Source organism: Lactuca sativa, chromosome 1, assembly GCF_002870075.4.
Source record: "Lactuca sativa cultivar Salinas chromosome 1, Lsat_Salinas_v11, whole genome shotgun sequence".
In the NCBI taxonomy this organism is placed as follows: Eukaryota; Viridiplantae; Streptophyta; class Magnoliopsida; order Asterales; family Asteraceae; genus Lactuca; species Lactuca sativa.
The window spans coordinates 2424514-2448104 of record NC_056623.2 but is presented as its reverse complement, the minus strand read 5'-3'; the positions used below and the strand labels follow the sequence as shown (position 1 = coordinate 2448104).

The following is a 23591-nucleotide window of genomic DNA, read 5'->3' as shown; positions in this document are numbered from 1 at the left end:
TTTTTTAAATTGAAACTTATGTATATAACTATTTGAAAAATAGAGGGATTTGAAAGTGGAAAAGCTTGTTTTGTTCGTGAAACCGAGGAAATCGAAGAGGTTGTTGCCTGATGTTAAGGTCGAAACAATTATCTTTTTTTTTATTTATTTTTTTTAATTTCAAATTACTTTTAATTTTAACCGAAAATAGTAAATAAAATACTTATATATTTAAACTAAAGCATATATACGTGCATACATTTTTAGTCAAAACCTGTAATGTATGTATATTTAAACTCAAAATATCGACGCGCTTTTATTTTTAAAACGAAAAGATATTACATTTTTATTTTTAACCTTAAACAATAATCGTACCATAAATAAAAATTGCAGTCAAAGCATGAACAAAAACTTATTCAAATAGGTAGTGCCGAAAATATATATTGTAAGGACAGAATAAAAATTCAAAACATTATTTAAAATTATTGACGATTTATATATTAAACTAGATAGAGACCCATGCGGGAAGCTCTGTAAAGAGTGTCACATTATTGTCATCTACTACCCACTGTTCACAGAGTAAATCAAATTTAAATGCTAAAAAAAGAACTAGTATTATACAGTTTCTAATTGATTAGCAAGTGTTAACCTTAACTTCCATTGGCATCTTGCCTTGAGATTGTTGATTGTCGATAAAATTTTCTGGGCACTACTTCTTGCATCGTCATGAGCCCACAGATGGTATTCACATACTTCAAGAGCATCTTGGACTTTTAGAATATATCTTTCAACAAAAAAGTAAAATGATTATTTTAAATCTATAATTCCACATTGCGAAGATTGTTTTGTACATTTATCTATCAATCATGATCATAAACTTAGATCACTCTTCAAATGGAAGATGCATCTGTTACCCTGAACCATAGTTGTTAACTCGTGACTCGACTTGTGACTTGAAAGCCTAGATTTTAACTCGTGACTCGACTCGACTCGTAAGAGTCATGACACTAAAGTTTATATACGAAAAATTATATATAACATCATGTGTCAACAAAATATAAGCCGAATATTTAGGCACATTTACTAATATATTACAAATTCACTAGTTAGGGTCATACATGTCATAAAGTACCAAAAAACAACTAGTGATTTAGTAACAAAGCAAGTGACAAAAAGACTTGGTGTGTTTAAATCATAAAACTAAACTTTAGGGATAAAGTGGTCATCATCATCTTCATTTTCAACCACCGTTGTCTCATGGAAACCAATATCATCTCCCTCATCCTCATCATCTAAGTCAACAAGTTGGCTTTTAGCTTTGTCTTTAACATTAGGCACTTTGTTTAGGTTCCTTGGTCCTACAAATAAATAAAGCTTGAATTTATTAAACTTGACACTTGTTAATATTATAATATGTAATCATCCCTTTGTATAATTTACCTCTCTTCCTTTTATTAGTACTAGTTCCTTCATCCTCTTTAAAACATTCATGAACATCCATCCATGAGATATCTTCGGGGAGACATACATCCTCCTTTTCAGTAATCCATTCATCATCTGACTCCATGTCCGACAAACATATTGGATCATAAGTCTCCCCTCTTTCTTTTCTCTTTTGAAGGCGTGTATCAAGGTTGATGTTATATTTCACAAAACACCAATACATTCAACCTTTGTTACTCCAAACGGTTCCTCTTTTTGGAGTGTATATGGTCAAAACTGCTCCACTTTCTCTCACATCCAGTGGCACTACATGTGAGGCTCAAGACACGAATAGCAAGATGTTGAAGTTCTGGGCACTCATCTCCATAACTTGACCACCATTTAGGTACAATTTAATAGAACAAATGAGTAATAAATAATAATGTAATTATTATATATTTTACTAGGTTATATTTTTCCTAAAAGTTACCAGGTTGCATTTTCTTTCTCATTAACACGGCTGCGGATATCCCAAACATCCCGATACTCTCAATGAACTTTACAAGTTGTTCATGAATTGTCACCACTGTTGGTCTATCATACATCCTTTCAATGACATCATACAATCCACATTTGACTTCTTTATCAGCATTAAAGTTCTCCTCGAAATGAAGACTAGTTTATAAAATAAAAGAAAGTATGTGTTTAATCATATATATATATATATATATATATATATATATATATATATATATATATATATATATATATATCCCATTGTCGGTTTCACATCACCATCCATAAGTCTCAATACCTTAAAAATAGGAACTACACAACTCAAACAATATTTTATAGCCTTCCAAAAGTTGACATCAACCAAAATAATTTTTTCAACTAACTTCCCTTCATCTTTAGAAGCAAAGGTGGATTCGGCCCATTCATTAGAAGCAAACAACTATTGAATTGGATGTTTTAACCCTTGAAATCTTTTCAATGTAAGAAAAGAAGTAGCGAATCGTGTTACCCAGTGTTAATTCTTAACCATCGGTGAACCTTCTAAACATGGATAACAAAACACAATGTCTATAAATATAAACGGTTACTTTTCGTGCTTTATCTAAAGTGTCTTTGAATGTTTTTCCACCTCCTATGTCTTGCAACATCAAGTCAATTAAATGGGCGGAACACGGTGACCAATTTAAACGAGGTCTCTCTTGCTCCAACTTTGAACCGACTAACACATAAACCAATTTAAACACGGTGACCAATTTAAACGAGGTCTCTCCACCCCAATTTCTTCAACAATTGAATTAAGCATTTCAAATAACTTATTTGCATCTTTAGCAAACAAAGATGTGTCAATTGATTTCACAAATTCCGTGCGACTTGGACTATTCACAAGAAAATTTGTGATAGACCTTTGTTTTCCATCTGTCCAACCGTCAAACATAAGAGTGCACTTGGTTTTCTTCCACTCTTCCTTGTACTTATTCAACCCTTTTTCAACACATTCTACCTCTTTCTTTAGGTATGTTACTCTCGCCTCATGATATGAAGGAAGTTTCGATCCTTTCCCATACTCTCCTATAAGTCTCAAAGCTTCTTTCCACAATGGAGACTTCACCAAGTTAAATGGCAACACTTCACCGTATATAAGTTTGACATAAAGCTCGAGTTACGGGCTCTCTATCCTTCATTTTCTTGATTCATTGTTTTTTGTTTTCCTTTATTGAAAACAAATTTCACAATCCCGTTCTTGTCACTCTCAACTTCAAAACATTCATCATCCATTGCCTTAGACTTGTTTTCCTCAAACGTCAAAACTCATAATGCTTCAGCTTGGGTTTTTTTTGACTTGATAGAGCATACATTCACCATGATCTTAAACCACATAAGAAGTTAGGGAGTGTTTGATAATTGTCTGACTGGGTCGAGTCAGCAAATTGGGCTGACTCGGTCAAACCTTTGGTGTTTGATTTGAGCTTTCTCGGTAAGATCTACTGACCCAAATCGCTTTCTGGCTCAGTTTTTACACAATTGTTGACTGGAAATTAGACGATCTTGCCCTTATCTTGCCCCTGCGTCGTTATTATTTCTTCCCCCATTCGCTTCCCTTCCAGTGACCTAAAAGCACAGCAGCCGCCAGGAAGAACTCCACAACGAGTGAACGCCAAACAGTCGGACCTGTGCCACCTCGCCGGACCTCCGCCACCGTCATCAGTGACGCCTTCTCGATCCATCACACAGGTTAGATAATTTTTCTGTTAATAATTTTCAAAATCAGATACCAATTATGCTTTGATGGTATGAAATTTGTAGTTTTTTATGAAATCAAATTAGTATTTGTTAGAATATTATGAATTCTCAACCTGTATGTTCATATGATAAGCTTTTTTTGTTCTTTTTTGTAGTTCTTTGTGTAAAGAACTGAAATGTGAAATTGTTTGTTCTAATATGATGAATTTCGAAATTATATGTGAATTGGAAGTTTGTTTATGTTTTGTTTTGTAGTTGTTTGTGTATAAGAACTGAAAATTGAAGTTTTTTTTTCTAATGTTATGAATTCTAAAATTGAATGTGAATTCGTAGTTGTTTTTTTTTTTTTTTCTGAATTTGAAGTTTTTTTCTCCAATTCACATTGGAAGTTTTTTTCTCCGGTTCATATTTTATAGCTTATGAATTGAAATTGAAAGTGAATTGGAAGTTTTTTTTTCTGAATTTTGATTTTATAGCTTGTGAATTGAAATTGAATGTGAATTGGAAAATACAAGTAGGTTTGTAAATTCCCATTTTCAAGCCCACGATCACATGTTTTACAGAAAATACAATCAAATGTTGTGTTTTTATGTGTAAAGTACAAAAGTAAAATTAATAATAAATAATTATTATAAGATTAATGGTAACCTAACTTTTTTAATAATCCAATTGTTCCTTGAAGAATGAGCGAGAGGGGGAATGCATGCAACATCACATGCCTTCCAATTATTGAGCTTGTGTTAGTATCAAAAGTATAAGCTATAAAATCAAAAATTGGGCTGTTTTTTTTTCTTATTTTATAGCTTTGATATTGTTGACCTTAATTGTTAGTTTGTTATCTTTTGTGACATCTGAAATTGTTTGTGTATAAGGTATCAAATCATAATTTAGGATGATGTTAACTTCCTTGGTTGAAAATTGCTTTATGTTTAAAATTGTTCTTAAACTTGATAAAAACTATGATAAATTACTTTAAATATTAATGTTTTAGGATGTTGGTTTGGAACGAAAGTGAGGACAAAACTTTTCTTGATGCATGTATCCATAAACTAACCACTAATGGTCATGAGGGTTCTGGGCTTAAGGCAAGTTCATGGAAGACAATACGCGAAAAATTGATAAACGAACACGGTAAAGAGGTTGATCAAAAGCAAATGAGAAACCACTCTGACTACTACAAATCAAAGTATGTTGCTTGGGTGAAACTCAAAAAGAAAACCGGCAATATATATGATCCTATAAAAAATAAATTTAATTTGACCGATGAACAATGGAAAGAAGAGGGGAAGGTAATATTTTTTTAATCAATACTATTATGATTATTTTTATAACATACACTATTTGATTAAATTTATAACATAAACTAATATTTATAAAAATTGTAAACAGTTGAACAAGTTCGTGTTGTCATTGAAAACTAAACCCCTATTGTTCCCTGATCTTTGCACCCAACTATTTGAAGGGTCGACATCAATCGGATTTCAAAGTTGGGGGCCATCTTCTACACTCCCTAGTTCTGTAGAAGAGTTTAGTCCCCATGATTTTGATGATGATGTTCCAATGGAAACCTCAACACAACACGTAGGTGCAAGTGAAGAATCTTTGGGGCGTTCAAAAAATAAGGAAGTTGGTGGGAAAAAAAAAAAGAGATGCAAGAGACAGTCATTGCTTGTGTTATTGAGCGTGCTTATGGTGTATTGAAGCCGAGATTCCCAATCTTAAAACAAATGGCTCCTTATCCTTTTACAGTGCAAAAAGACATAGTCATTGCTTGTGTCGCGGTCCATAATTTTATAAGGAAATACAATATAGAAGATGACTTGTTTAGAAATTTTGAGGAGGACACTGGTTACTCCTGACGTCCAAGGTGGGGGAATTGATAGAGAAAACATACAAGGCATAGAATGGGGTCCAGAAGCCGTTGAATATATGCATGTTTTGTGTGATCAGATTGCAAATCGACTACTTTCACCTACTTTACATTAAATTATGTTATTTTAAATTTCATTATGTTTTTATTTGGATATTAAATTATTAATGTTTAATTTACATTTTGTATGACATTTTTTATTTGTGTGTAATTTAGATTTGATATGATAATATGTATGTTTTTATAATTATTCAGCAATTTAATCCATCAATATATATAACAGCAGGGTAAAATGGTCATTTTTCATCACTCAGCACATTCAGTCAGATGTACAGTCAAACAACAGGATTTCTTACCCAGACAGATCTTTCTCAGTCAGCACTTTCTCAATCAGCAACTATCAAACGAGGCCTTAATCATCCTCTGCAGTGAAATTATCAACTTATGTAAACTATGCAAATTCACGACTGCATAATATAAATACAACCAGACACAACCACACAAATTAACACAAATGTGCAAGAAAGTGAGCAAAATAGTTTGTACCTGCTATGCGGTGTTGAAAAGAATTGAACCTTAGAATATTAAAAATCTTTGTGAACTTGAGAAATTAGATCCAACTTCAGTATCTGATCGTACTCCCTGTTAGGTTTTTTTTCCAAAAGGTACATTCTCCATGTGTAGAAAACCCAACATGCATATGTATAGTGTGTTGATTAATTTATTGTTATTTACACTTTATAATTGCAACAAAAAGGTTTGTATCAGAAATTCAACTCTATGTGAGTTCTTTAATTTTTTTATCTTTCTTGTTATTGATTTTGATTAATAAAACAATTGAATTTTGTGTATTATTGATTTTATTTTATTGTGCATTCACTTATACCTTGCCAAAAAAATAAAAATAAAAAACTAAAGGCCCTAACTCAAAATGGTACATAATCATCATATTTCTTAAGTCGCTTGATGGTTCTCTTTGGTCTAGTGGCGAATGTCTGTTGTACATGTATAAAGATGCATTTTTTTCTTTTTCTTAGGTTTAGGTTTGGGGTTAGGTTTGGTCTTGGGGTTAGAGTTGAGGTTGACAATAGGCTTGGGACTGCGATTGGGCTTGGGATTGTGAGTGGAATTAGGCTTGGGCTTGAAGAATCGGAATGTAAACAGGAATCGAAAGAGAAAGACAAAGAGGTCAAAGCACGAGCCCAACTATAAGGGTTCCAAAAGGGAGAAAAAAGACAAAGAATCCTGCTAAGAGAAAAGTGCAAGAAATAGAAATTTGATGTAATTTATTATAGCTTCATACTTTCATTCCCTTATAATATAACAACATTATATTTTGAAAAAACTACACAATATGAAAATCTTACTCAAATATAATAATTGAGTAGGCTTGGGCTTGAAGAATCGGAATGTAAACAGGAATCGAAAGAGAAAGACAAAGAGGTCAAAGCACGAGCCCAACTATAAGGGTTCCAAAAGGGAGAAAAAAGACAAAGAATCCTGCTAAGAGAAAAGTGCAAGAAATAGAAATTTGATGTAATTTATTATAGCTTCATACTTTCATTCCCTTATAATATAACAACATTATATTTTGAAAAAACTACACAATATGAAAATCTTACTCAAATATAATAATTGAGTAGATTTTTCAATAATCAGAAAACAGTGAAAGTGAAACTACATTGATTGTTAAATCAAGGAAAAAATATTTAGTTATTTACCTAGAAGAAATCCAAGAGGAAGGTCACATACACAAAGGGAAGATAGAGTGTGTGGTAGCAGATAACAACGAAGCTATACAACCTACGTAATTAAAATAAATTAAAAATAAATTAAGAAAATAATTTTAAACATAGTTGTGTATTTGGATACCAAAATCCAACAGCAAAGCCACATGCAGCAAGTCTACAAGCAAATAATGCAATTTCAATGATGATGAATATGGCAACAACATAGTTGTAAAATGTTGGCCTTGCTGCATAAATGATGACGACTCATTAGTGATGGTCATGCAGCAAGTCAACAACATTATGTTGTTGCCATGTTCATCACTGGATTGCATTATTTGGTTGTGGACATGTTGCATGTGGCTTTGCATTTAGAATTTGGTACCCAAATACACAACTATATTTAAAATAATTCTCATTTATTCTTAATTTATTTTATTTACGCAGGCTGTATGGCTTCGTTGTTATCTGTTAGCACACAATATATCTTCCCTAAGTGTATGTAACCTTCCTCTTGGATTTCTTCCAGGTAAATAACTAAATATTTTTTTTTAAATTAACAATCAATATAGTTTCACTATCACTACTTTCTAATTATTAAAAAATCTACTCAATTATTTTATTTGGTTAAGAATCCCATATTAAGTGGTTTTTTCAAAATACAATGTTGTAATATTATAAGGGAATGAAAGTATGATGTTATGATATATTACAGCAAATTTTTATTTCTTGCAGCTCCCCCTTAGCTGGATTCTTGGCCTTTTTACTCCCTTTTGGAACCCTTATAGTTGGGCCCGTGCTTTGACCTCTTCTGATTCCGATTCTGATTCTTGTTCAGATTCTGATTCAAGCTCAAGCCCAATCCCAATCCCAATCCCAAGTCTAACTACAGTCCCAAGCCTATTCCCAACCCCAAACCCAAGAAAAAGGAAAAAAAAAATGCACCTTTGTGCATGTACAAAGGTGCATTCGCCACACCACACCAAAGAGAACCATCAAGCGACCTAAACGATATGATGATTATGTACTATTTTGAGTTAGGGCCTCTAGTTTTTTTTCTAAGGTATAAGTGAAATTGTAACTTGAGTTGTTTCTTTGCAAGGTATAACTGAAATTCTAGAAGATTCATTACAAGTTATTAGTTTTTGGCCAAAAGAGATAATGGACATAAATATTATAGGCTAATTCATCAAGACGAAGAATCTGATCATTTGACCATATGGCTATTTGAGAAATTTGAGAAATTATAAAAGAAAAACCTCAATCAAACACACAATAAAACCTCAATCAACACACAAAAAACTTTAATCAACCTAATAAGGCATGCACAATAGAATAAAATCAACAATACACAAAATTCAATTGTTTTATTAATCAAAATCAATAACAAGAAACTAAAAAAATCAATGAACTCACATAGAGTTGAACTTCTCATACAAACCTTTTTGTTATTGCAATTCTAAAGTGTAAATTACAATACATCAATCAACACACTATACATATGCATGTCGGATTTTCTATGCATCACATTGACTCTAAATAGGTAGCGAAAATAATCAAAACTATGACACGAAAGAGCGGAATAAAAATAACTAATAGAATGATCAATTTCACAAACCCTAATAGGGTTAGAAATCGTCCCTAAGGGGGGACAAAAAAGGGTTGGCGAATCTGCAAGCCAAGGTGCAAGGAAGAATGAAATCCCTAAGGCTCTATTTATTGCCTTGGATTCTTTCAAATGTTTTGTACTCCTTCCCATTCTTCTAGAGGGCTAATTTTGGAGTCGGTGTACCAAGAAATCAAATCTGACCCATTTATTTTGAAAATATTGGAGCAATTAGGAAATAATGAAAACCCACCAAAAGGGTTCATTTCAGAACATGGGCGTTTACTCTACAAGGGTCGACTTGTGATCCCTGATTCTTTAAGTTACATCCCCAAATTGCTACATGAGTACCACGATTCAGCCGTGGGGGGTCACTCCAAGGAGCTAAAAACGTATCAACGCCTTGCGAATCATGTATACCATTGTGGTTGTTACCCAATCAAGTGTGGGAGGAGGTGACAATGGACTTCATTCAAGGGCTACGAAAGTCTCATGGCATGGATACCATTCTAGTTGTGGTTGATCGTTTTACCAAATATGCCCATTTCCTTAGTCTAAAACATCCGTTCACCGCATCGACAGTAACAAATCTCTTCATTCGAGAAATTGTGAAGTTACATGGATTCTCGGCTTCAATCGTCTCCGATCGTGATAGAGTTTTCATAAGTAACTTTTGGAGGGAACTATTTCGCATACATGGGACCAACCTTAAAAGGAGTACCGCCTACCCCCAAACCAATAGACAGTCGGAGGTAGTAAACAAAACTCTTGAAACTTACTTGCGAAGTTTTATTCAAGGGAAACCAAAGACGTGGATTCAGTGGCTGCCATGGGCGGAGCACTGGTACAACACCTCAAAACACGGCTCAACAAAATTCACACCCTTCCAGGCTTTATATGAAAGAGAACCCCCGCATCTGGTTCAATGTGGGAGAGGCACTACAACAGTGTTCTCGTTGGAGGAACAGTTGCAAGAAAGAAACGCGATACTGGATGAACTGAAATTTAATCTCATCCGAGCTCAACAGAAGATGAAATCGTTAGAAGATCGCCACCATAAGGATGTAAGCTTTCTGGTTGGCGAGAAGGTTTATTTGAAACTCCAACCATACCGCCAACAATCTTTAGCAAGGAGGACCTACGAGAAGTTGGCATCACGTTATTATAGACCATATGAGATTTTACAAAAGGTAGGCTTTGTAGCGTATCATCTACAACTTCCAGAATCTGCAAAAATTCATCTTGTGTTCCATGTTTCGCAACTAAAAAAAGCGATCGGACCCCACCCGAGTTCACCAACTTTTCCATCCCAATTAACTGCATACATGGAACTACTCGTGGAACCTAAAGCATTGCTTGGTGTACGATCCACAGTCGCATCATCCAACAAACCCACCGTAGTACTCATTCGTTGAAAGGGGTTACCGATTACCGAGGCCACTTGGGAGGATATTGAAACCATGATTCACACCTTTCCTCCTTTCACCTTGAGGACAAGGTGAATCTGTGGGGGCAGGGTAGTGTTACACCTCCAATACAATACACATATTCTAGAAGAAGGAGGGGTAGAATGGGAAATCAAGACCAAGACAAAAAGGGAACATGCCTGGAGGTGGCAGTGGCAGAACCAGAGAAGTAGTGGGAGACATCACAGGGGCAAATCTGGAAAGAAGTATTACATTTGTCTTTTGCAATTTGGGAGTTATTTAGTTAGCAATAGAATAATAGGGGAGCATCGGAGAAAAATTGGTGTTACTTTATGGAGAGACTAGCCTCTCGAACATGCTAGGGTTCTTGTTTGTCTTTGAGTGTTTTTGAAATACCATAAGTGATTTGCCCATGTTATCTACATTCTTTTGTTTTGTGCTTAGTTACTATCGGAAGTTTAGCATTAATTTAGCAATAGCTCAGCATGCTGATTTCTAAGTTCCAAACATTCAAATATTTTTCCTTGTTACCAAGCCTATCGTGGATTTATCTTTGTTAGAGTCAAAAATGCAGTGTTTTTGCATTGTAGGGTTATTTATCTCATTTTCTAAGTTTAAAGATTTATTCATGTTAATTTTCTGCATTCATAATGCATATTCTATACTTTCACGCTTTTATAGGGTTAAATCTTTAATTTTCTATATGCAAAGGGTTTAGTTGTAAATATTTGTATTTTAGGGGTTAATTCTGCAATATCTACATTATAGGTGTTAATTCTGTCATTTTTGCATTATAGGGGTTAATTCTATAGTTTTCTGCATTCAAAAGGTTTATTATGTAGTATTCTAGATTTATTGGGTTAATTATATAATTTTTATGCATTCAAAAAACGTTTATTTGTAAATTTCTGCAATGTAGGGGTTAAGTTTGCAATTTCTCCATTCTAGGGGATAACTTTGTAATTTTTGCATTTATAGTTCTATTTGTGTAATTTTCTGCATTTATAAATTATATTGCCACAGTGTGTTGCTAAAAAACTCGTTATTGTACAATGTACGTTGCTCAAAACACAATATTTGAAAGTGCATTGGTAAAAAAAAAGTTGTATAAACAAAGTATGTTGCTAAAAAGAACATTATTCCACAAAGGATGTTGCTAAAAAAAACAACAGATATGTTGATAAATACATTTTTATCCACAAAGTATTGCTAAAATAAGCTTTATCCACATACTAGGGGTGTATGCAGTGCAGTTTGGTGTGGTGTAGAGTAAAAATCGCAAACCGCACCGAATATAGAGTTTGATTGTATGTTAAACGATTGGTATGCTTTTTATTTTATTGTCTTTTAATGTTTTTTTTTCAATTCAAATGCTGTTTATTTAGGTAGATTTATCATTGTACAATACATGGTAGGTAACAAAGTATTCCAATTTTTTATTAATTTTTTTTTCCAGATTTCTTAGTATTTAGTTAAAAAGATGTCATGAACATATTTAAAATGATAGCAAGGTTAAACTTTTTAGTGTTAAAATAATAGATGGTAAAAATAGCAACATACTTTGATATGTATAATTATTTGAAAGTTACTTGTTATTTTTTATAGTTTACCTTAAATATAAACAAATTTATATTAATGATATAACAATAATTGGATCAAATGAACGATGTAACTAAAAAAAAATAAAAAACTTCATAGTAGAATGCTTCAATGATTTTCCAATTTCATGAAGACTTACAAGAATAAAATTGTTTGAAGACCGAAAGCCGGTTTTTTTGATTCATGATTATGCTTCAATGATGTGAGATGACTTTAATTAATCAATTATAAAAATAAACATAATCATGAATCAAAATCAATTCACCTTATTGATAGTGATCTATAGATCCCTTTAAAATCACAATTTTTCTATAGAAAGATGATTTATAACTTTTGTTGATGATCATACATGATTATGTAGGTTAAATCTAATGCATATGAAATCTAAAAAATGTGTTTTCATCGGTTATTTACCAAATCAAAAGGGTTACAAACGTTCTACTCCAATAAAATTTATAATTAAAAAAAAAAACAAACTATTCCACAAATTAGAATGTGACCTTTTTAGAGAGCCAACCTGATTGTTCATAAATCATATCCTAAAAGGTAGAAGCAAAATGAAAATAAAAAGTAGAGAAGGCTTCCACTAATCCTACAGCCCACACCATCTTGGAAGTCAAGAAAGTTGTCCTAGTATAGATATCTCACAACCGATGGAGAAATATACCATAATGTAAACTAAACTCTAAGTTATTGTTCACATTCATACTTGCTAAAAGAATCCTAAAGAAACAGTTTGATAAATTGATGGACAAATAGCTGAATCATAAACAAAAAAAGGGGGAGTAACATACCTGTTGACACAATCAACAGATTTAGAACTGGTTAATTCGTATGTGAGAATCAGTGTATATGGAACCCTACAAAGAATCAGCATTATGGTTGCACAAATGGAAATAAGTCAAAAATATTCTTGCAATTGTAATAACATATATAAAGTTTAGACAGTAAGACATCTTATCAAAACTTTCACAACCAATAAAAAGCTTTATGCCAAAACTTGTGATTTGTTTTGAAATGCTACATTCACTCATAACTTTTATTTTGCATCATGATCAAGCAAGTCATATTTTTCAGATAAGTGCTAGTGGAAGAAATAGCATATAGTTATTATTGCCAAGCATATTGGAAGACTATTTAATCACAAAGCCAAGAAAATAAAAGCTAGTTTAGCATTAGTAATGTGAAAATTTATTTGCTAAATGGTATACTTTAGAAGAATGTTGCTTTTGTTAAAGAAAACTAATCAATAATAAAAGAGTCTTAAGATACCAAGCAGTACAAAGAATTGTCATTTAGACCATTTGTGTTGGATACAAGGGAATAAGTAGGGGAATATGTGTCCATCATTTGTCAAATCAATCCAAACCATGTACAAATTAAAGAAAATGAAACAATGTTAATGTCTAAACCAATTTAAAAGGGAAAACAAGGATAAGTGGATCATGTACACAATTCTATGATTCTTTCTTGAGAAAACCAACCAAATTCAGAATATTACCTTCTTTTAGGCATTTCTACAAACAATTTGTGTGCATTTTCCTTGAGTAGTTTAAGAGCTTCCACAGCCAAATTTTCAGAGTCACTCCCATGAAATCCTTCCTTAGCAACCTTAGTATTGTGGCCTGAAGATAAAGAAATCATTATTAATTTAATAATCACTAAATGTCTCATATCTATATATTTCTGTTAAAATCAACTCAAGCAATTCACATAAGATGGATTTCATCTTATAAAATCACAAAATCATAATCAATGTTTCCATAATCAGTCTGACAATTCAAAACCAACAACCTACAAGCCTAAATTTGTTGAAACACAATTGAAATTAGAACGGCATACAAAAAAATCACCGAAAACACCATGGTGTTTGTGCTTGGAAGCTGAATAGAGAAAAGACCTAGAAACCATAAGCCACGAACACCAAACACCAAGAACAATCAGAAACTCCAATAAAGATTTTCAGTACATCAAAAAGAAAAAATGATGAACAGGCGAGAGAACAAGATGAGGAAAGAGTTCTGAAGAAACAATGTTCTTTAACAATAGCCTCCCTTTATTTATACGCAGGGAGTTCCGAAAGTAGTTGAAAGAGCAAGAAGTTTGCGAACGTGGGAAGAGTTGAAGAAGAAGCGGTTCAAATCAAAGTCCGGCCATGAGTAAGGAAGACGGAGTGAAGGCAATGACGAGACTGTAAAGGTGAGCTTCAAGGTAGGGAATCGATTTGGGTTTACCTGTGTTGGTCCTTATCCAAACCCCTAAACAAAGCTTGTCATGGGCATTTATACAAGTAACGCATGATCCAACAAAAAAATATTTGTAGAAGTTTAGAATTAGCAAGTAACAAATATTTTCATTCAATAAAAAATGAATGAGCAAGACTGCAAGAGGAGCTGTAAAAAACGAATGATCCAACAAAAAAAGCCGCACAAACTTGTTTCTTTTTAGCATCAACAAAAGTTTCAATTTTAGTAAAACATGAACTCGAGGAGCACGAGTTAAATAACCTCGAACACCTTCTGGATCCCGTTTCAGCAAACGATGGTTACGATGGCCATCTACATTGGTGATTTCGGAAACATGTAACACATTTGATCAAAAGTGAGAACTCAGAACATACCTTATGTCCTTATCAGAGAGGCGGAGAGCAACGAGATGAGCAAGAGGAGCCGCAGGGAGAGCTGACTTGTCTCTTCACCTCGATGCTTCACTCAGTTGGCATTTGGAAGAAAGAACAACGACACAGAATGGAAGAAAGAAACAATTATAAGAAACTGAGAAAGAAACGATTGCGAGTTTGCGCCTTTGCGATTTGCGATAAGGGTTACGTTTGGGCTCTGGACTCTTGGAAGTGGACGGACTCTTGAAGACTTGCACTTGGGCTTCATTAACACTTCACAAAACAAAATTGTGGTAATTAAATGAATAGTTTTGATATTATATATATATATATATATATATATATATATATATATATATATATATATATATATATATATATAACTCCACATTAATATTATAACATTTACTTTTTTTAATTATATGTTAAATTTGAAGTTATAACTAAATCTAAAATTTTAGTATATCTCTTAATTAATAATTTGTTTAAAATTATTTATTTAAAATAATTGAAAAATTAGAAAACCGTAAACCAAACCATTTAGTATGGTTTGAAAAGTTTGAAACCGCAAGTCAAACCGTAAAGAAAAATACAAACCATGAAACCAAACCGATGACCGGTTTCACGGTTTCAAACCGAACCACGAACACCTCTATTGTCCACAACCATGAATCACCTAAGGTCCTAAAGACTAAAGCCCGCCCCTCCATTATCCAAATGCATGCCCTTAAAAATGTTTTGCTATATATATTAAATAACAAATTCCAATATTGTATTAGGTCTGGCAAAATTGTACCACGGAAAACCAACCAACATGTTATCAACCGAACCAATAAACTTGGTAGCCAACATGTTTGGTTGGTAGTACTGTACCAATTGATCAATGTTGGTACGGTAATGGTACAAAAATTATATATATATATATATATATATATATATATATATATATATATATATATATATAAATGAAATCGTATATTTCAACTATTAATTGTGTTTAGTGTTTACAGTTTTAATAACATTATATTAGTCATTTGATTGTATTAGTCGATAGTTATTACCACGTTAAAGCACAAAATTAAAACGTTATTTTAGTATAATTCTTTTGTAAACAAAAAGAACTATGTAACTAATTTCTATACTAAACATTAAAATCTCGATGTCTTTATTTTAGTAGAATTCTTTTGTAAATAAAAAGAATTATGTAACTAATTTCTATACTAAACATCAAAATCTCAATGTCTTTGCTTATTTTTAAATGTTACAATAGAAAATTAAAAGAAGTTGGTATATATCATTACCAATTTGTACCAACCAAACATGTTGGTAGCCAAATAAATTGGTACCAAGTATACTTGGTACGGTACCGGTAGAAAATTTTTATACCAATTATAGCTGGTACGGTACACGGTTTAGAGAAAAATGAATTGGTACCATACCAATTACACCCATATATTATATGTCCTTAATTAATCACCGTTTCAACAAATGTATCATGTCTAAAAAAATTAGGATCAACTATCTTTTCTTTTAAATCATATATGTACATTCTAAAAATAAAACAAAAGTTGCATAAGAAAGAAATAGAAGAACAATAATATATCTAACAAAAAAATAGAAATCACAACAAGAAAACATTTAACAAATTATTTAAATTATCCTAATTATGGTTTTTAATTATATTGAAAATATATATTGACCACATAATCTGTTCTGTTTTAATATTTCTTTGAATTCCATATACCATAATTAAACATATTGTTGTCATTTCCAAATCTAAGGTGTTGTTTGGTTTGCAGAATGTTGCTGAAGGAATTTGAAATGTAATTGGAAAATGAATTTGTCAGAAATTTGAATCCAATTTCATATGTTGTTTGGTTGGCAGGAAATGGAATTATAATTAATTCCAAATTCTGTTTGGTTCGCATATATTAAAATTGGAATTCATGTAACATAACAGAATTACCCTTTTTGCGTGTTTTGCTTAATTTTACGTTGTTTTCTAACTTATATGTAAAGATACATTATGAAATTATAAAAAAGTAAAATTTCAGTGGCGGTGGCATTGATTGTGGTGGTAGCAATGGTGGTGATGGTGGCAGTGGCAGCCGGTGGTGGCAGCGGCGGTATTGGCAGCGGCGATGGTGGCAGTGTTGGTAGTGGTGGTGGTGGTAGTGTTATTAGTGGTGATGTTGGTAGCGGTCGTAGTGGTGGGTGATGACATTGTAATGGTGGTGGGTAATGGTAATGTTGTAGTGACGACGATGGTGGCGGTGGTGGTGGTGGTGATGGCGATGACGATGGTAGTGGTGGTGGCGGTGGGTGGCGACGGTGATGGTGGGTGGTGGCCGCGACGGCAGTGGTGGTATGTGGTAGTCATGGCGGTAGTAGTGGTGGTCGGCGGTGGTGGCAACGCCGGTGGTGGTGGGTGGTGGTGGCGGCGGCGGTGGTAGGTGGTGGTGGCGGCATCGATGGTGGTTGTGGTCGCAACGGTGGTGGCGTTAGTGGTGGTGGTGGTGGCAGCGTGTAACGACCCGTCTCCGGTATGATGATTCCATAGCATTTATTTTGAAGTTTGCAAGAGGGACTCGGCGAGTTCATAGCTTGACTCGCCGAGTAGGGACGGGATTTCGAGCATGTGTTAGCTGGCGACTCGGCGAGTCCATATTCTGGACTCGGCGAGTCTGTCTGTGTGGGAGAAACCCTAAATCCCCGGGTTGCCCGCTATTTAAGCCACCTTATAGCCTCCATTCTCGCCTCCTTCACCCTTAGAGAGCTGTGAGAAAACCCTAATTCGTTCTTGAGTGTTTTAAGTGATTTTGTGTGCATTTGTGAAGGCTTGAAGAATGAGAAGAAGAAAGGAGCAAGGAGAAGAATTGTAGAGCAGAGATTCAAGGGAAAACAAGAGTTCTTTGAGGTATTCTTCGAATTTCCTTCCCTGTTATGCTTTAAAACCCCCTCTAGATCTAGTTGATGCTTTTCTCAAGCCTTATGTTGATATGGAAGCCCTTTTATGTCGAGATATCTTTAGATCTGTTCATTTAGGAGTTGTAGAGCCCAGATCTATTGCCTTTATGGAGCTATTTTGCATCATAACCCTAGATCTACCCTTTTAAGTGCCTTTTTAGCCTTTATTCCCTTTTTCATGTGTTTGTACACGTAAAGTTGGAAAATTTACGTGGTAAATCAGCTTATTGGACTCAGATCTATCATTTGTATGTATTGGATTTGAGCAGAATCGAGTGTAGAATAGTTGCATGGCTGTGACTCGGCGAGTCGGAAGAACGACTCGGCGAGTCGAGTCGCGAGTCCCCGATTTCTCCCTTTTGAGCGGTGTCGAGTGGGACCAGTGAGTAGTGGAGTGGACTCAGCGAGTTTGAGGGTAGACTCAGTAATGGAGGGACTCGGCGAGTTGTTCATACAACTCGGCGAGTCCAAGGCAATCTTCTTAAGCTCAAGAACAACTCGTCGAGTGACTCGGCGAGTCGGATGAAGATTGTCTGAGTTCTTGGATCGAGAGGGTACTCGTCGATTCGATGCCATACTCGACGAGTAACAGCGAGTAGGGTCGAGGAGTGAGAATAGGGACTCGGCGAGTTGGCGGCCCAACTCGGCGAGTCAGGTCAACTGAGAGTTGACTTTGACCGAGAGTTGACCTTGACCGAGAGTTGACTTTGACCAAGGGTAAAAGAGTCATTTTACCCAGTGCAGTGTTTAGTATTTGATTGAGTGTGTTTATGGACTTGTAGCCGGGGAGATACCGGAGCAGCAGCAATTAGCCCTCAAAGCCATTCACTCAGCAGCCAGTTCACGAGGTGAGTTTCCCTTCAGTAGGAACGGGTCTACGGCCACAATGTCGGCCCGTTTAATTATCAGTAGTTCCGGACTTTGGTCTGATGCAGTAGTTAGAGTGCTTGATGTCTTTGTGATACAAGCATGTTTGTGTTATGTGTTCCGGACTCTGTTCCGATGCAGTATGCAGTATATGTGATTATAATAGTTGTTATGTTTTATGTTATGCCATGATCAGTCAGTTCCGAACTTCGGTCTGATGCAGTCAGCTCCGGACTTCGGTCCGATGCAGTTAGTTCCGGACTTCGGTCCGATGCAGTCAGTTCCGGACTTCGGTCCGATGCAGGGGACAAGGTCCCAGTCAGTTCCGGACTTCGGTCCGATGCAGCTAGTTCCAGACTTCGGTCTGATGCAGTGGGCAAGGCCCAGTATGTGCTTTATATATGTATTGTATGGTATGTGGTAGTTTGGGGGAGCTCACTAAGCTTCGTGCTTACAATTTCAGTTTTGGTTTCAGGTACTTCCGCAAGCAGAGGGAAGAGCTCTGGATGATGGCATCGCACACACCACAGCTTCAGCTTTTATCCTGGGAGTTGATTTAGTTTTTGATTTTGATATGACATAGATATGATACAGTTTTCCGCACAATGTTTTTATTATGTTTGGGATACATCACGTATGGTTTTATGATATGACACTCAGATTATGGTTTTTGGTTATATTGAAAAAAATGAAATTTTTGGGTCGTTTCAAGTTGGTATCAGAGCCCTGGTTTGAGGGATTCGGATACACTTCCGGTTGTATCTGAACTCAAACTAAGGGGAAATAAAAAGATTTTTCAAAGGAAAATGTTTTCTAAAAGAATTTTGAAAGCACTTAGAAAGAAAGAAATTTTTAAACGAGATAAGGGTGTGGTGCATGCGATCAGCCGAGCTCAAGTAAGTACTCCCAAATTACCCATACAAGTTATTTGTTCAGTTTCAGTTTCAGTAGAACAGCATGCTAGTATAGGACTAAGGATCTAGGAGGATGCCTTATGTGCCTGCTTTATGTGTTACAACTTTATGAGTATTGCATGCTAGTATTGAGTAGACAGCAGTAGGATAGCCTGTTTAGGTTATGCCTGATAGTATGAGCTTAGCATTGTATGTTAGTACAGTTTCTCGTTATGAGAATAGTTTTGCCTGAGTATGTTTCCTTTATCCGAATGCTGCTTGCTTCGTGCTTTGTGGGGTTCTGAGTGATGGGAGTTAGCCATTAGGTGAACACGTCACACCACATGTGATCATGGTTGAATAATCCCAGAGTGCCGGAATTGGCCCTATTGCGCAACTCTTGTTTGAGTCCAACCGTTATAGGGACGAGTCTTTTACTTGAAGGATTATCTGAGCCTCGTCACATGTGATGGTGTTCAGGTGGTGGCTAATTAGCATTATAAGGAGGCCTTCAGCAGCTGAGGACTAGTTGTGTTGAGTCTGAGGTTTCCCTAGGGCAAGCCTAGGATGAGAGTAGCAGAGATCAGTAGTAGTAGAAGTGACTTGGTGGAGTCAAAGCAGTTCTTGAAGAAAGTACGGATAGATGTGGAAGGTAGTATGGGCCCGTACTACTGAAAGCAGAGGATCCGTACTCGAATCAAGAAAGGTCGAGACAAGACCAGGAAGCTAGTTGTAGTATCAATGATCCCTTGAGATATTTCAGTTTTCTGATGTAATTGTGATGTGTTTCAGAATGGTGGTTTTGCGTTCGAGACCAGCAGCCGGCAGTGGAGGTGTCGGGGAGGGACGAGCGCATGGATGAGCAGACCCGAGAGTTTCTTTCTTCGGAGATTACGCGCATCCTTATAGAGCAAACTCCTGTGATCTTCGGTTCGATCAAGGAGGGAATTCTAGAGCTGATGGATGAGAGATTGGGCACCTTTTGTGCCGAGGTGGCGGCCATGATGGGGTCGCGCACCCTTACATTCAGGGAGTTTAGGGCGTGTGGAGCTCCGGACTATCATGGGGCGCGGGACCCCATAGCGAGTACTAGATGGTTGGCGGATGTGGCCAACGCTTTCCGCACTAGCAGGTGTCCCGAGGGGGACAAGGTCAGATTGGCATCCTGTCTTCTGAAGGACAGGGCACGAGATTGGTGGGAGGAGGTCGGACATTCCATTGGAGATGACGCAGCATTGGACGCCATGACTTGGGCTGATTTCTCTACCAGGTTCAGGGCGGATTTTGCACCGGTTATTGAGGTGCAGCAGTTAGCTAGGGAGTTTCAGGACCTCACCCAGACTACAGAGACAGTGGCGGAGATCACCGCCAAGTTCAGGGAGAGGGCTCTTCTCGTTCCTCAGTACGTAGCTGATGAGGAGATGAAGAAGGCCCGTTATCATGAGATGTTGCGGAGCGATATCCGCCAGTTTGTGAGCCGGTCCAGCTGTAAAACGTTGGATGACATGATTGCTAGGGCTCGGGAGAGGGAGATTGATCTCGAGATGGAGAAGAAGAGGAAACCGGAGGCGGTTTCGGGTTCAGGCGGTTCGGGCAAAAAGCCCAAGGTTTCAGATCACAGATCTAGGAGTCAGCAGAGCCACGGTTGATGTGGCAAGTGTGGGAGATTGCACGAGGGGGCGTGCAAGGCAGGGAGTTCCGGCTGCTACAAGTGCGGTCGGATTGGGCATTTGAGTAGGGATTGTACGGCCCCTGCTATTGCCGTTGCAGCATCAGATTTGATTTTCTTTCAGTGCAATCAGAGGGGACATAAAAAGTCCCAGTGTCCGAGTTTAGCTGCAGCAGGGAAGGTGGCTGCACCTGCCCCTGCTACCTTGAGGATTACAGATGGCCGGCAGGGCCGAGCCGAGACGCCAGTGGCGAAGAGCAGGGCGTTTCAGATGACAGCAGAGGAGGCGCGAGCGACTCCTGATGTGGTGACGGGTATGTATCTTCCCTTCATCTCTTTATTATTATTATTGATTGAATATTGCTTATGATTGTATGTTTTATTTAGGGTCGTTCTTTGTGAACGACATTTCTGCTATGGTATTATTCGATTCGGGGGCTACCCGATCATTCGTATCGCTTGCGCTTAGCAAGAGATTTAGTAGAGCTCCATAGGAGCTGGATTGTCCATTAGAGGTTGAGATAGCAGATGATAGGACCGTGAGGGTCGGCAGAGTGCATAGAGGGTGTTCTCTTCAGTTGTTCGATGAGCAGTTTTCAGTGGACCTAGTACCTATTCCCCTGCGAGGGAATAAGGTTATTGTGGGCATGGATTGGCTAAGCCCCAATGGGGCGGTGATTGATTGTGAGCTTCAGCTAGTGAGGGTTCGCACTCCCAGTGGGGGAGAGTTAGTGATTCAGGGCGAGAGGCCACAGCAGGGACCGACCTTTTGTTCCGCCGCAAGGGTGAGACGCTATGTTCAGCAGGGTTGCGCCGGTTTTGTAGCTTACGTCTTGGATGCCCGGGAGAAGGGCAAGACGACAGTTGATGATGTTCCTATAGTGCGAGACTACCCGGATGTGTTTCCCGAGGATTTGTCGGGGATACCTCCTGAGAGACAGGTTGAGTTCAGGATCGACCTAATTCCTGGTGCGGCTCCGATAGCCAAGGCACCGTATCGACTAGCTCCCCCTGAGATGCAGGAGTTGTCTACACAGCTGCAGGAGCTGTTAGACAAGGGTTTCATTCGGCCGAGCAGTTCGCCTTGGGGAGCGCCGATCCTGTTTGTGAGGAAGAAGGATAGGTCGCATCGTATGTGTATAGATTATCAGGAGTTGAATAAGGTAACGGTGAAGAACGCCACTTCCGAGGATAGATGATTTGTTTGATCAGCTTCAGGGAGCGTCTTGGTTCTCCAATATCGATCTACGCTCCGGTTATCATCAGATGCGGGTTAGAGATGAGGATGTACAGAAGACTGCTTTCAGGACCAGGTATGGTCATTATGAGTTTGTGGTGATGCCATTTGGGCTCACCAATGCTCCAGCCGCGTTCATGGATCTCATGAATCGCGTGTGCAGGCCGATGCTGGATCGGTCAGTGATAGTATTCATAGATGATATCTTGGTGTATTCCAAGACGCAGGAGCAGCACGAGGAGCACCTGCGGGAGGTGCTGGAGGCTTTGAGGAGGGAGAGACTATTCGCAAAGTTCTCCAAATGTGAGTTCTGGTTGCGCGAGGTGCAGTTCCTTGGTCACCTCGTCAACCAGAAGGGTATTTTGGTAGATCCGGCCAAGATAGAGGCCGTGATGCAGTGGGAGGTCCCGAAGTCTCCATCTGAGATTCAGAGCTTCCTAGGGTTGGCAGGGTATTATCGGAGATTTATTCAGGATTTCTCCAAGATAACAGTGCCGCTCACCCGACTGACCAAGAAGTCGGTGGTATTTCGTTGGGGGCCTGAGCAGCAGACAGCGTTCGAGACCCTCACACAGAGATTGTGTGAGGCTCCGATCCTTACCTTGCCAGAGGGAGTAGAGGACTTCGTAGTCTACTGTGATGCCTCGATCACAGGTATGGGAGCAATATTGATGCAGCGAGACCATGTGATAGCTTATGCCTCGAGACAGTTGAAGCCTCACGAGGCTAATTATCCTACCCATGATTTAGAGTTGGGGGCGGTTGTGTTTGCCCTCAAGATTTGGAGGCACTACCTCTATGGGGTCCGTTGTACCATTTACACGGATCACAAGAGTTTGAGGTACCTTATGGATCAGCCGAGTCTGAACATGAGGCAGAGGAGGTGGTTGGATGTGCTAAAGGATTATGATTGTGAGATCCTTTACCATCCAGGGAAGGCCAACGTGGTGGCCGACGCCCTAAGCCGCAAAGTGTCGACGGCCCCTATCAGAGATCTGTGTTTGAGGATGACAGTGATCACTCCGTTGTTGGAGCGGATCAAGGAGGCTCAGGTGGAGGGCCTCAAGGAGGAGAGACAGAAGTGTGAGAGGATAGTGGGCCGAGTAGCCTCGTTTGATTATGACAGTCGGGGATTGCTGACGCTTCACGGGAGGGTGTGGGTACCGTACTGGGGTGGAGTACGGCAAGTGTTGATGGATGAGGCTCATAAGTCTCGGTTTTCTATCCACCCAGGGACGACGAAGATGTATCGAGATCTTCGACCTGATTATTGGTGGCCCTGCATGAAGCGGGACGTCGCCTGGTACGTTGAGAGATGCCCGACCTGCCGGAAGGTCAAGGCGGAGCACCAGAGACCTCACGGCAAGATGCAGTCGTTAGACATTCCCGTGTGGAAATGGGAGGACATCACCATGGATTTTGTCACCAAGCTTCCCAGGACCGCACGAGGAG

General features: G+C 37.6%; 1 protein-coding gene across 14 annotated transcripts; it reads right to left on the bottom strand.

Annotated features, from left to right (window-relative positions):
- Positions 1-429: 429 nt before the first annotated feature.
- LOC111894702 (uncharacterized) lies at positions 430-14682 on the bottom strand. Of its 14 annotated transcripts, none has more exons than XR_006192133.2 (7): positions 14507-14682; positions 13388-13511; positions 12681-12746; positions 6074-6169; positions 1892-5950; positions 1420-1791; positions 1025-1337 (listed from the first exon to the last, which is right to left on the bottom strand). XR_006192133.2 is itself a non-coding variant. In XM_042902342.1 (4 exons), exons 2-4 carry the CDS (start codon positions 13399-13401, stop codon positions 595-597), a joined length of 249 nt encoding a protein of 82 aa, XP_042758276.1. In that variant the 5' UTR covers positions 13402-13511; positions 14507-14672; the 3' UTR covers positions 430-594. The 14 variants fall into 14 exon arrangements, 1 of the variants encoding a protein (XP_042758276.1); XR_006192104.2 differs by having other exon boundaries at positions 1420-3662; positions 5884-5950; positions 14507-14675; XR_006192146.1 differs by lacking the exons at positions 1025-1337; positions 1420-1791 and adding an exon at positions 430-763 and having other exon boundaries at positions 5884-5950; positions 14507-14673.
- Positions 14683-23591: the final 8909 nt, after the last annotated feature.